The 14,321-nt window shown below is 38.0% G+C and overlaps 1 protein-coding gene across 8 annotated transcripts in view; it reads left to right on the top strand.

The window, feature by feature from the left end:
* Positions 1 to 14,321, top strand: part of LOC126366836 (PDZ and LIM domain protein 3) — a 45,139-nt gene that overhangs the window by 15,687 nt on the left and 15,131 nt on the right. For 7 of the 8 annotated variants that reach the window (XM_050010144.1, XM_050010142.1, XM_050010146.1 and 4 more), the window contains 4 exons: positions 5,973 to 6,121; positions 7,339 to 7,434; positions 9,397 to 9,477; positions 10,627 to 10,810. In XM_050010144.1, coding sequence (XP_049866101.1) covers positions 5,973 to 6,121; positions 7,339 to 7,434; positions 9,397 to 9,477; positions 10,627 to 10,810 — 510 coding nt within the window. The remainder of the gene's footprint in view (positions 1 to 5,972; positions 6,122 to 7,338; positions 7,435 to 9,396; positions 9,478 to 10,626; positions 10,811 to 14,321) is intronic. The other variant, XM_050010147.1, reaches the window with a different exon arrangement.

Below are 14,321 nucleotides of genomic sequence, written 5' to 3'. Positions count from 1 at the left end.
CTAACATGATGGACTAATGTTATGGGCGATAGGCTGATCCCTTATCACCATAAGGTTCATCATATCCATCTTTGGACTTCGTATCAACAGTGGCTGCAAGTTGTCTTTGATTACTTGTGGCTCTGCCCACCCCATTAGGGATTACGGGCGTGAGTTTATGAGTTTATGTATTACATTATACTTTTTAATAATTATGTACTCAAGCAATGAGAAAATAGGTAATTATCACGTTAAATCTATACAACGCCATCTATATTGTTTTTCGGGAACGTAGCCTGGAAAATCCCTCATTTGGGTAGTCAGAGGTACATCCATCCCACGGTGAACTAAGTACGGTCACGAGCGTTAATATGTATACACTTTGGTACCATGTCACATTAACTTTTTCGACAAATTGGACTGTAAGTCTCACTAAATGTCAAGTATGTTAGTGCGACAGAGTCCTAAAGTGGGTACATTATATTGCTCATGACTGTACCCACGCTTCACCGAGGTTTCTGAAAACAAATGACGCTCAACCAATAACTTTCATTGCGCAACGTAGAAATCACATTAATTTCGCGTCTGCTAGGTACACTTTGAAGTACGTTCGCTAATGCATCGACTATCTTTGAAATGACCTTGATTGTCGTAAATCTTTCGCTGAACCTTGAGCTGGATTTCTTTACGTTCGCTATAAGCTTTTACTGCTTCCCGTGCACATGCTACTTATGACTCAATACCATCAGATCAATTAAAGTCTGGGATGTTAGTATTGGAAAATATTTTTCTTTTTATAGCCTAGCTACTTATCCGCCCGCGACTTTCACAATTATAATATTAGTGTGAATGATAAAAATCAGGAGCGGAAGGCAAGAGGGAAACCACTGCCCTATTTTTCCCTAAAAAGTAGCATGGAGAATGCTACATCGACAAGAGCGTGGCCCTTGAATTAGTGATTATAATGATGATAAAAATCCATTATCATCATCAGTGTGTGAAGACCAATCTTTTGACTTTTTACTTTATGTGGATTTTTATGTGCCCGAGAAAGTCTGTAATTGGGCGGGTTTTGCTTTCGATTTTGAAGGTAAGATGGTTGATCCTTTTGTCAAAACACAATCCCATTATACCATTTTAGTTAGATCATGAGAAGTTAGATATGTCTGCCAGCCTACTAAACCGTAAAGCGATAAATGTCGTTTCTCAATGCATACCTTGTTTTTTTTGGTTTGTGAATCAGAGACTTGATTAACAATAACAATGCATGATGGTCTATTTTTACGGATTGTATGTATACTGCTCATACTTATATAAATAATGAAAGTTATATTCATATTTTTTTTAACGGAAGGCAAGAAGGTAACTACTGCCCTATTTTTCTCTAAAAAAGTAGCATGGGCAATGCTACACCGACAAGAGCGTGGCTCTTTTAGTGATGATGATGATTTTCATATTCGTCTTTAATACAAGCTACGGTTTGCCTTCTTGTGACTGGTGGCTCCACCCGTCCCTAAAGATATAAGTAGGTACGTGTGTGAGAATTTTATTATGCATTTCTTTCTCTCTCTGAATATATTTTTCATTCCAAAAAGCGCATTAATTATATTTCATTTCGGCAATCAACAGCCGTTGGTAATTAGTGGATTCTCAAGCGAATGTCACTTTTGGCAGGGATATCTTGACGCTGATATATGAACGAGTCATCAACGTTAACAGTTAGGAGGTTACATAAACAATTTAGTAAAATACGTTAAAAAATAAAATTACGAGCATTGGTAAATAAATGACCAGTTCCGGTTGTATTTTCGTACATAAACAGCTCATGTTTTACGCATTTTTATGTTTATATGGCTCATTTATTTGAAAAATTAAAATCATATGCCGATACGTCGTTTCATATCAGTTTGAATTAGGCCACACCTAGAATAAAGAATAATAACTAAGTACGTATAAAACGGTAACTCACTGCCCCGCACCGGTTCGGGTCTCTGGGTCTTACATAATCTTAAAATGGCCATAGACTGCTAAGGAGTCAGGGGGAGAGCGTACGCACTGTGTCTCACTCGCACTTACGCGTTAGGCGGCACACGGTAAAAATGAGATATTCGTTTTGAACCATATATACAAAAAAGTTATATACAAGAAAGCATTACTTTTTTTTACCTTTGATGGGTTTGCTCTTGGCCCCAGAGTTGCCCGAAGGCATTGACGAGGCCTAAGATGGAGCTCGCCCAAAAGGTGCCTGTTCACTCTGGTCTTAAAAGCACCCGGGTTATATGCATTTGGAAATACAGAAGACGGCAAAGACGGCACTCCCTACGTAAGTAGGTCATCAGCTGTTTCACACAGGTGTCTTCTCTCCAAAACTCCAACGTTAGACAATACTTTGTATCACACAGATGGAAATACGCCAGCAATGCAAGAGAAAAATGTACAGTCGGTGAGAGAATTGACGTCGCGGCATAGAATAAGGAATAATAATACGTATAGAATGGAAACTCTCCCCCTCCCACTAGCGTCTGAGCTAGGTTTACCTCACCCCCCGTCGAACACAGTTTAGACTTGAATCGTATAGCGTCAAACGTCACACACATAGATGCGGGTGTACAATAATGTCAATGTGTGGTGTCTGTATAAAACGAGGTTGTTTGTATGAAGTGTCCGGGGTGTGGCCGCGGAGAGGATTCTGCGTCGAGTGTCGTGGCACATACAACGGTGATGGACAAGAATAAATATAGTGTTGTCCTCGCCATTGACTCGGGGATCTGTTGGATTTGCAACCGATACTCTGTATATATAGCCTAGTTGCAAGAACGCTTGACTCTCATTGAGAGGTCGCAAGTTCACAGGTTCAATTTGTTTTCGATTTAGTTAAGTTGTTAAATGATTTAATAATTCATGTTTAGTTGTTAAATGATTTAATAAGCGGCGAAGAAAATCCTCATAAACCAGAAATGTGCTTTTGGACCTGAACTGTATTGGGCTAGTTTTCCCCACGCAGATTGGAAGGTCAAACTCAGACAGGCAGTCGCTTCGGTAAAAAAACCGGACCTGTTAAATTTATAGGTTAGGTAAGCGGACCCGGTAAAGGATGGGATAACGCGAGGGAGATGATGATGTCGATACTCGGCCTCTGATGGATCCGGCGGTTGTTTTCAATAAAAATCCGGCTTCGTCGCGCCAGTGCCGAGCCGCTTTTAGCCTGGACTCTAGCCAAGCTAGGTGCATACGTCTCACCCCTTACCCGCCAAGGTCGATTATCTACTGATGCACTCTACGCGTCGCATTGAACCTTCAATTACGATTCATTTCACAATATGTCAAATCACGGGTTACATGTTTCCTGCCCAAGTGCTGAAAACTTTCATAGCGGCGTCAAGCTTTCATCAAGCTTTTGACTTTTTTTTTATTATTTATTAGATATCTTTGTACTTACTTACTAAGATTTAAAAGTGAACACATTAACTAACATGTTTGCTAATAAAATAACGTAAGTGAGTAATTATATTTTCGAATGCGGAAAAAATAACCTCAATTTATTGTATTAGGTACTTATATAAACTGGCGATTCTCCCTTTTCCAATTTTCCCTCATAGGTCTGTTTCGTTAATCTTCTTTCATTCATTCTTGTCATTACCAACGCATCGCTCTCGTGTCACATTTCACCACATTCTTTTTGTTTTTTTTTTACTCATTGTAGATTTGCCGCAAATGGAATTAACTACTTGGCCGGATATTTCACCAAAGCATTTTACCCAAACGTCAGCACAAATTTTGGAGGCACTATCACCTACGATGCCAGGAGACTAATTATGAACATAATTACAAGGGGAGCAAAAACGGCCACTTGTATAAGCAATTTATCAGAAAAGCAATATTGTATTTTGACACTTGTGCATATAGCAATATTGCTTTTTTAGATGAATTGCATCGATGTGGCCTTTTAAACCCCCCTGGTTGTTTAAATGGTTGCCTTCGTAACACTGTACTTACTGTTGAAAAGTCTCCATAACACGTTTTAAAATGGTGGCAAATTTTAGGATTTTGACTTTTAAGAAGTGCTCTCTGATGATCCTATATTTTTTTAATGTCACTGCGAAATGGCCTTCGCATTTTTGTGCCAAGTTGACGAAGCAAGGTTCGGGATTAGTTGGTCAGAAAAAGATCAGAATGTCACGGCTTCTCGTCTCACCTTCACAGCAATGTGACATTAAATATGACATAACACTTGGCCGATGTTTACATATAGGTGGGTCATGACGTGTGTGTTTATCTACAATTTTCTTGCAATAAGAAAGAACAAGGATTTTTTTTTAATGAGAAAATATCGAAAACGTCTAGCTCTATCGGAAATGTCGGAATCCAAGGACCTCAATATCGTCCCCATCGGTCTAGTCGACACTTATTGCTATCGGCCTACTACGTTTGATTGATTCTTTCAATTCATAATCTCCTCTGACGACGCCCAGAGCCGAGGTTCGCGCCCAACTGGGCACCCTCAAGCCTGTTGTCTTAAACTTTGCACCGCTTGAGACTGGAAAGTCCTCAGCGTTCCCCATTTGCATGGCCAAGTAGCTAATACCATCAGGGGCAAACCTACAGTCACGTCTAAAAAAGGCGGAATTCAAATCCGCATCCCGCATCTCTTGTGATGCCTTAACCTGGGCGAGGATGTTAACCATAAAATCACCACGAAATACGAATTTTGCGAATATTCGTGAGCGAGACAGGCCGATAGCAATATTGCAAAGGAGGAAAATCCCCGGCACTGCAATTGATTTTTCATCCTCGTCCTTGATAAAAATGCATTATTATGTGCATCAAACTATACATTTAAATCAGGTACTTATTTACGAAAAACTATATTATAACATATTTACTACCTGGCGACTTGTTGCTGTATAGCTAACTTCATAAATTACAGCGGCGTAGATAAATAGGTATGTGGGTATGAATGTTTATTGCAATCATAAAGTTGTGAAAACAGCTGGTAGATAAATCTTAATATATAAGTAGTACCTATCTACTTATTTAATAAAATTCCACAAAATTATTTTAATTATTTCTGAAGAACACATTCAGAAGTTTACAACTACCAGCTGAAACAATATAGACGCGTTGCAAATACGCATCGTTTATATTTGAAATCGGGTTAAGGATTAGTACCTATTAATCCTAAATACGTACCTACCAATGTTGTTAAACTCATTTAAATTCGTCTTGGCCAAATAATTTCAGTGCTTAGTGTCAGATTTGAATGAAAAAGTTCCGTAATAAAAAAACATTAAACCTATTTGTTTACTATTATTTTTAAAACTGATAGGTAATTTACAAATCGCTGCAGCATACTAGCCATATTCTACGAAAAAATGTTAAAAATGCCATAAAATGACGAAAAATAAAATAAAATCTTTTTTATTGAGTACCTATTTTATGTCATCTACAGAAGTTTTTTCAGCTATCGTGGCCAGATTCTTTGGGTTAGGTAAAAAAGGTTCATTACTTTTACATAAAAACCTTTTTCATACATCAACTCATTGTATGTACGATGAATAAAAAAAAATCGTTTCGAAAAATAATTGTTTGAACGTTTTATGAAGTGTAGTGTTAATAATAATATATTGCCACGGATGTGGTTGGTTGCTCCGGTCCGCGGAGGTCCGTATTGCTCTATGGTTGGTTGGTATAAATTTACTCTCGTCACTTTCAACATGTATCATGTAAATAATCTTAGGTATTTAATTAAATAAGCGACATTTTTAAACATCTTGCACACCTAGTAGGAAAAGCGGCATATGGATTGCTCCCGTGCAAAGCCGGGGCGGATCGCAAATTTCTTCTCCCATTTAAATCAAATATAAACTTTATTGCATGTACACATAACGAAACATGCACAATTGACGGCCTTGTTGCTCTACAGCGAGTATGATGATCCTGGTTTTGATTGCCCATAAACCATCACTCTAAAATCTTCCACGTGCACATTCCAGGTGACCCCGGGCACGCCGGCGGGACGAGAGCTCGTCCGCGGCGACATCATCGCCAAGATCGACGACTACGACGCGCGCGACCTGCGCCACGAGGATGCGCAGAACCTCTTCAAGAACGCTAACAACCAAATCCGCATCGTTGTTCAAAGGTAACACGAAAGACACAATAAAGTTGTAACACAGAAAGTCCTTCTAAAATCCAAACCATTGTTTAATTATTGTGTCTGGAAATCTCGTCCTTAAGAGGTTAAAGGAAATCGCTTGGGTAATTTCTTCAAAATTTCAGAAGGCTCATTAAGCTTGATGCATACAGAATACAGACCCCGAAAAACGGAGAAGCGATGAAGTTTGTTTACGGTTTCATCTAAAATGTCGAAGAAATAAGCCGAAGCGATGAAATTTATTTGCGGTTTTATTTAAAATCTTCATACAAGGTTTCCGGCTATGTGTGGCATAACAATAATTAGTAGGGTGGACAAATCTTCAAGATTTTTTCTCCAAAATGAGAATGAGAAGTCTTATTATTCTAAGCTAGATATTGAGCAAAAAGCAAAAATTCTGGCGATTCATCCAAAAGTAAGAGGTCTTTCTGCATTTTCATTTAAAAGTCTACTCCATTTTAGAGACGTGTACCTAAGACCGCTTTTCGAATGTTTTACCAAAGGCTGCGTTCCCCTAGCTTCGCATCGCTTGCACGTGGGTGTAAATTCAGTTTTATTTAGCTAAGATATCCATTAACATCGAGGTTTGGATTATTGGATTGGAGTGTATGGTTCATGAACCATGACCATGGTTTATAAAATGAAAAGAAAGTTTTGACAAGTTTTCTTCTAGTATCGACTAATAAGACCGCGAACGTGAACAATATCTTTATATCTAAGTATACCTTTCTTGCTTAAACTTTATCACCCGACTTGATTGGTACTATGCTTGGTCAATTTTTATTCTAAAATTTAAGAACAATCCGACTAATTACCTTTAGATAAGTGATCGTCCCTATTGATTTCCATCACGGAGGTTTCGCAACCTACTAAAAACTTAAAAATCTAAATTATGCAGTAACAACTAACTGTACACTGTACTTTTATGGAATAAAACACAAACTAGACAAGCGGCTAATCGCAAAATGAATCGCATAGTCGTTCACAAAACATTGCGACAAGGTCAGTATAAGATGTAAGTAGGTGAAAATATATCTAGTCACTTTGCGATAGTCTTTAATGTAAGTAGGTACTTAGTCATATTGCTACCAAGACAATCTGAGATCAACCCCTCTCTCACACACGCATGCGATACACAACCTTTATAAAAGGGATTGTAGTGAAACTGCGCCAAACACCAGTTGATACTTGAAGTGTCACCACAGGGGCGGATCAGGGACTCATCTGTACTCGGTGCCCCGCGCGTCCAGCAGCTATGTGGGCCGCGTGCCCACACCCACCTTCTATCACGAATACGGACAGTAAGACAAGCCTTAGGTGTCTCTTTATTGTCCTGTATGCCCCAAGTACTGATGGAATGTTAAGAGCGATACTGAATCATCAAAGGCCTTAAGCAAAGGACTGGAACTGTCTGCCGTCGTCTGTTTTCCCAACTCGTTATAATCTGAGCCTTCAAGGCTAGAGTGAATAGGCATTTTCCCAGGTAAGCGTGATTCTTAGACCACATCGTCACTTACCATCAGGTGACTTTTGGCCACAATGGTCAAACGCGAGGCTAAATTAATTATTATTTTTTTAAAAATGCCTAATTCGGTGGCATAATGTAATTTTGTTGCCACTACATTTTTTTGTTGTGATTTTGCTCGAATGGCATTCACTATCTGGCCGGAGTACGTCACACGTGTTTTTATATTTCTAACATGTGACATTGCATTTACCTACTTAAAATATACAAGTTCCAACTAAGAACATGTTGAATATATGCCTACTCAAGAAGGGTAAACAAGAGTTAGTCAATAAAATTAAAAAAGCGTGGAACTTACGCCGTCTGCTTATATCCAGTTTTCTTTCGAAGCCAAATGTGTATGTATGTAGAATTTTGATCAACGATCCAAGTGATCGGACTTACAGGCAGATAAATAACTTTCCTACTTATACAGAAACTTTCAGAGAACTTAGACTGTGCAGTCTCTGTTAAGTGGCCGATACGATATGTGTAAACTCGCAGAATATTGACGTTTTAACGCGATAGTCGTCTCGTATTTTTCAGTATTGCTCAAATATAATACCTACCATTCTTTTTCCGGACTTGGATGCTTGTTAATGTTGTATTGTAAAAGATATTTACTTAGCATGTACCAGATATTATTTTGATATTGAATGTTTACTTTGCTACCAATTTATATCAGATTATGTTCCAACATAAAATTTGTACTCCTCTGTTAAACAACATCTCTCGTAGTTTATAAAGAACAATAGTGCTTTGTGCACACAAACTTAACCTAATTTTATTCTGACAGTTCTTAAGCTGTCCTTCACTTACAGCCTACTAAGTGTAAAAAAGAGATGGAGCTAGTTTAAGTCCTGTCAATTTTAGTTGGTGGTTGCCCGAACCGATACCAATACCTTCTCTTGCACTTAAATACACCCGTATTTATTACTTGCATGAAATGTTTACAAGACTATGTAGTTCGTTGAATGTCATCTACACATTTTGTTGTTTGTAAAAGATCTATGTTGTATCTAAACTTTGTAACTATTTGTAAGTAGATGTACCTATTTGTATCCTTATAAACCCATTTGTAATACATGCATTTTGTAATTCTTGTTCTTTTTATGTTATTGTAACGACAACGCGATTTTGATGTTTATAAAAAAAAACAATGGTGCTAATTCCTGTAAATACCATCTAATTTTATTTTAAGTTATATCTGTCATTTTCTTATCCGCCGAAAAGGAAAGGGACGGGTAATCGACAAGCATAAAATTTATGGAACACACGTCAATTTTAAGCACAAATCTAAACCAACCGTCTAAAAATTTTACGTCAGTCAATAACCCGACACATTAATTTACTCATTCTTCCTAAAATTAAGAGCTGTGAATCATCCGTCCCTTTCCTTTTCGACGGATATGAAAATGACGGATATAACTTAAAATAAAATTAGGCGGTGTCTGCAGGAATCGGGGCCATTATCTGATGTTGAAAAGTTCATTTTCAGTTCCGGTAATTAAAATAATTACTTACGATATTAAAAGGCAAAAAGAGTAAAATAAAATCTACGTGGTCGTTACAAACATGGCAAAAACAGTAGAAAGCGGTGTTATATTTTTTTCTGGCAACTTTTAACTATTCCACTATTATTTTTTATTGGTTCAATAGCAGTGTTGCCAATTAAAAAGGGCCAGATTATCTGCTGCTGTTTTTGTCTTGGTTTCATATACATTGTTTCTGTGGGTGGCAATCATTGGTCATTGTGTAGGGACGTGGACCGCGAAGCACCGCGGGGAGCGACGCAGGCGCCGCGCTCGCCGGTACCACACTACGTCGCCCCGCCATTCAGGTAGTTGCATTACATTTCTTAGACGACATCTTAATAGAGAATGTTATTGTTATACGCGATATGTTTTTTTTTATCTTACTGAGATACCTATTCACTCTTTAACAATGAATTTGTTATTTACCTACGTAATATAACACATTGCCAGTGTTATGAAAGTTTTGCTTCAAAGTGGTACATTTTAGTACCGTATGTGTAGCTGCTAACTTAAACCTATACTTAGTTAGTACTTTACCCTTTGTTTCTTTCTTCATGTCTTTTAAGTGATATTCTCTATTATGTTGTCAAACATTTTACATATTTTGTAAAGTAAGTACATTATACATATGTCTGTACAAAGTCGATTTTCATATTCTAGTAAGTATATGTAAAATCATGTAAGTAGATATTTTGTTTATTATACAGTGTCTTTGTTACGTAAACAACACCTACACGCTATTTCATAGTTTAATAGGTAGCTATTAAATATAAAAAAAACAGTTTATTTCAGCGTGGACATAACTTTCTTATAGTTATATCGATTATGAGAGGACTTATTCTTGATCACCCCTCGTTGCCACGAGGACTGCACACATATCGCGCTTGTTAAATAAAGCAATTCTATTGGTCCATATATCGCAACGTGCGCTATACGCGTGCACATTAAGGGGATGTTTTTGATAGATTTCTTTCAACTTTGCTTGGTTAACGCTAGAAATGATGTATCATAGTAGAAAAGGACTCCAAGAACCCAGAAAGCCAAAGAATTCACGAGATTCCTAATTAAGCATTTATTAGCTAGGTATTTCTTTCTTTATGATGAAATTAAGGGCAAATGTTATATCTGGATAACTTGCAGCCACTCTTGATACGAAGTCCTAAGATTGACGTGATGAACGTATGGTGACAAGGTGATCAGCCCATCGCCCATTACGATGGAAAAGATGAATCTCTGCCGGGAAGATAAGCAACTGAACGCGTTCTGATTCTTGATCGCTTTCTATCCTGGCTGGTTACTTGGTGGTTGGCAAGGTTACTGTAGGGATAAAACATACATAAACTCACGTCTATTTCCCACCGGGGTAAGCAGAGACTATAGAATTCAATTTGCTTCGATCCTGACACACTTCACTTTTTTTATGGGGATAATAATGTGTATATTTTTGTGCTTAGGACTCCAAGCCCGCTGGCAGCGACGCCTACGTGGTCGGGCCGCGGCCCCGAGTCCCTGCCGCGCACGCCGGTGCCACCGCAGGGACAGTTCCCCGTGCAATACGAGGGAGAATACAGGACATGCCTGCTGTCGCCGTCCTCCACGCGCACTGACGAGACCGTCGACGAGTCCATTACAAGCCAGGTTAGTCTATATACCAAATAAACAAACAAACAAGAAACAACGAACGAATTTGAATTTGAATTTTTGAACATTTATTGAGAAGCTGTGTAGGTACATACATGCAGGTGTCAAACATTATGAAATTGTCTCAACAGCATGTCCATGTCGGACGTACAATATTACAAATAATGTCAGTATTAAGCATCAAGGAATTAAGTGAGTACCTAATAATTAGTCACATTATAAACATTTGTCAATTTTAAATATCATTGTTGTTCAAAATATTCATTCAAGTCATAAAATTCCATATCAACTAGCCAATTTTTAGACGGTTTTTAAATGTCTTACCCTCTAACAATTTTATTTCGGTGGGTAAGTTATTGAAAATTCGAACGGCTGATACAAATACAATTTTATATAATACTGAACCGTTTGATGATGGAAGATAAAAGTTATATAAATATTTCGAACGTAAGTTCCCACTCTCATTGCTGCATACCTACTGTCAGATAGAACAGAATCGGCCTAATCTCGACTGATACATCACTATGCTAATGTACGTCACAGCACTGGCTTCTGTTCTTTGGCAGATCTAATTCGTACCGCGCACTGAAGTTATTGTAAAAAGTTATCTTTATTGAAATATCAACAATATTTGCACTGAACAACAGGTCTTCTCTCTATCATCTGAAGGGGTATGGGTATGAAGCATACTCATGCATCATGCTGTTCTAGCGTGTTTGTGTGTGTGTGTGTGTGTGTGTGTGTGTGTGTGTGCGCGCGTGGGGGGGAGGTGTTTGGGTCTTTTCTGTCTCTATTCTATCTAAGTTCGTTGTATATTTTTGTGACTGCATTCTCCACCAATGAGTTCTTAATTTATCTTAAGTGCAGTTTTCAGTAACACAATTGGCTCGACCATTATAGACGGCGATACAGTTCACCACCTATCACGTCTAATAGGAAGCTCGGTGAGGTGTGGACACTTAGTTCATTTTACGGATGTATCTCTGATTGAGATATAGGCGTAAGCTTAAGTTATATTGAACCAACCCGCCATAAAGCAGCTTAGTGAAGTGGAATATGTTTTGTGCCCCCTCCGATCAATGAGGGGAGACACAGATCACAGAAATCTTAAATTTCCGAGCCTGTTCTGAAAATTTGCAACCCATATAGTATCTAGGCCTCCTAAAATACATTTGCTTCCCAGATTTTATCAACTTATTTACGCAAACAGTATGATTCAGTAAGTAAACGATCAACATTGCTCCACGAATGTGTCTGATCAAAATAATCTGCTTCGAGATCATCTGGTGGCCTGCCAACATTGCCAAGCGTTTAGTTACTCCACTACTGTCATATCGTTTGTCATGTCGAGGCGTTTCATTAACCTGTGGAGGCCTATATATTGGCGCCAATGTTAGCTTTGACGTGCGAATCTGTTGTTTTTGATTGTGTTCTGGGTTGTTAAAAAGGCCACATCGAAGCAATTCATCTAAAGCAATATTGCAATTTTACATTTGCGCATATAAAAGTAAGTGCGCAATGCAAACAAATGTCAAATAGCAATATTGCTTTCTTACATGAATTGCTTCGTTATGGCCATTTTAGCTCGACTTCGGTCTACGTGGATCTTAATAGCTGGCTGGAAACATGATGTTCCAGATTAAATATAGCCCGTATTACTCAAAGATAGTGTAGCTTTTATTAGGTTTAGATAATGAATGAATTTTTGAATATATTCCGAAGATCTAGAGGTAATCCCAACATACTCGTACAAACTTTAAACTCTTGAGGTAGGTAGGTTTATCTAATTACCTAATATTATTATCATCTTATTCGCGTATCTTTAAATTGTATTAAGTAAGTAGGTAATTTCTTAAAACTTAATACACTTCATTGCAAAAAATAGAAAATTAAAAAAATGCTTTCAAAGCGCATAAAATAAATAGGTCTTGAGTTGTCGACTAAGTAAAAGAATACCTGTGAAATCCAGCAATTTCAAAAACGGAATATTTTTTAGCTACAATTTGAATTCAAAATCCTAATGGAACGTAACTTCGCGTATGTCCTTGATATTTTACGCGAAATAGGCTAACGAAAGCCGTTAAACTGATACGCGACAGACTTTGGATCGTCGCCAGCGCACTCTTATATCTAATGATGTGTTATTAATTAACCCGATACGTGTCACAGGCACGACTTGAAATGTGGGCCCCTTAGGACATAAAATCTGTCTGTAAAACTCAACTTCGAACAATATTCGAATGTTCTGGAGAGTCTAAATTCGCTGCTGATTCATAGTTCGCAATAATAGCTTTTGGTATTTGCACAGTTCTACAATGAATATGAGTAACGTTCGCAATAGCTATAGGGCCTGAATTAAACTGGAATTTTTATGATGCTACGGCCCATTACGTTTTTATTAAGTAAACAAACAATGTCGAGATTAGGTATTGTAAAAGTACGAAATATCTGCGTATTACGGGTATGTAATGATGAAATTTTGCTATTCTCAAGTGTACCTATAAGTGTTCCCAATAAAATCTACACAGGGTGTAAGTGACATTGTAACTAATGCTGATGTGGGCGATTCAACTTATTATACTGAGTTAATATAATGTGGAATTTTCCATACGTAACGTATAAGTACGTACAGGTAGCCCTATAAGTACGTACTGATGTTAGTGACATCGTAACGAATACTGAGGGGGATGATTCGGATCATGATTTTGAGTTGATATTAAGTGGAATTTCCTGATGAATAATTCTTAAAAAGTTTTTTTTTAATTGTCTTCAATCCCATACTTTTGGATCGGAACATTCCACTAGAATCATGGCCTGGATCATCCCTCAAAGTAGTTACGATATCACTAACATCCTTTATTAAAACGTCAACAAAACACTGTTGAATTGATGTAGAAGAAAAAATCAATAAGTTGACTGAATGCTAACAACATTTCTTTATTTCTTTCTCAACACGACGAAGTATCAAAGTACGTAAATTATCGTGGTATTCTTCTTCTCTCGTATTGATTGTGAAATCAATGACAGACCTTATCAACCGTGGTCAGGTCAGGGTTACCATTGAGTTGCCATAGGCCTAGTCCATATATGACGGGACCGACTGCTTAACGTGCCCTCCGAAGCACGGCTGGTAACCTATCATGATATCTTCCTCAGCACTTTAACACCAAGTGATGCTAAACGTAGTTCTCTAGTGACTTCTTTCTCTGCTAAGCAAGAAAAGTGAAGCAAGAGAAGTGTGTCAGGATCGAAGCAAATGGATTCTATAGTCTCTGCTTACCCCGGTGGGAAATAGGAGTGAGTTTATATATGTACGTATGTATGTTCTTTCTCTGCCCACCCTTGTAGCGACAGTCGTGAGTTGTGTCAGTCTCTGTATAATTTGTTGTGTCTACAATAATGAGCGTTTTTCTTCCTCAAATTCCGTCGTTGGAAACGTCACAAAATCATCAAGACGGACGGAAGGGAGGGGCTACCTTGGCTGTACCTACCTCGTTTTCATAATTCT

This window comes from Pectinophora gossypiella, chromosome 5 (genome assembly GCF_024362695.1).
Source record: "Pectinophora gossypiella chromosome 5, ilPecGoss1.1, whole genome shotgun sequence".
In the NCBI taxonomy this organism is placed as follows: Eukaryota; Metazoa; Arthropoda; class Insecta; order Lepidoptera; family Gelechiidae; genus Pectinophora; species Pectinophora gossypiella.
Note: the sequence above shows the minus strand (reverse complement) of the source record. Positions and strands in the feature narration are given on the sequence as shown.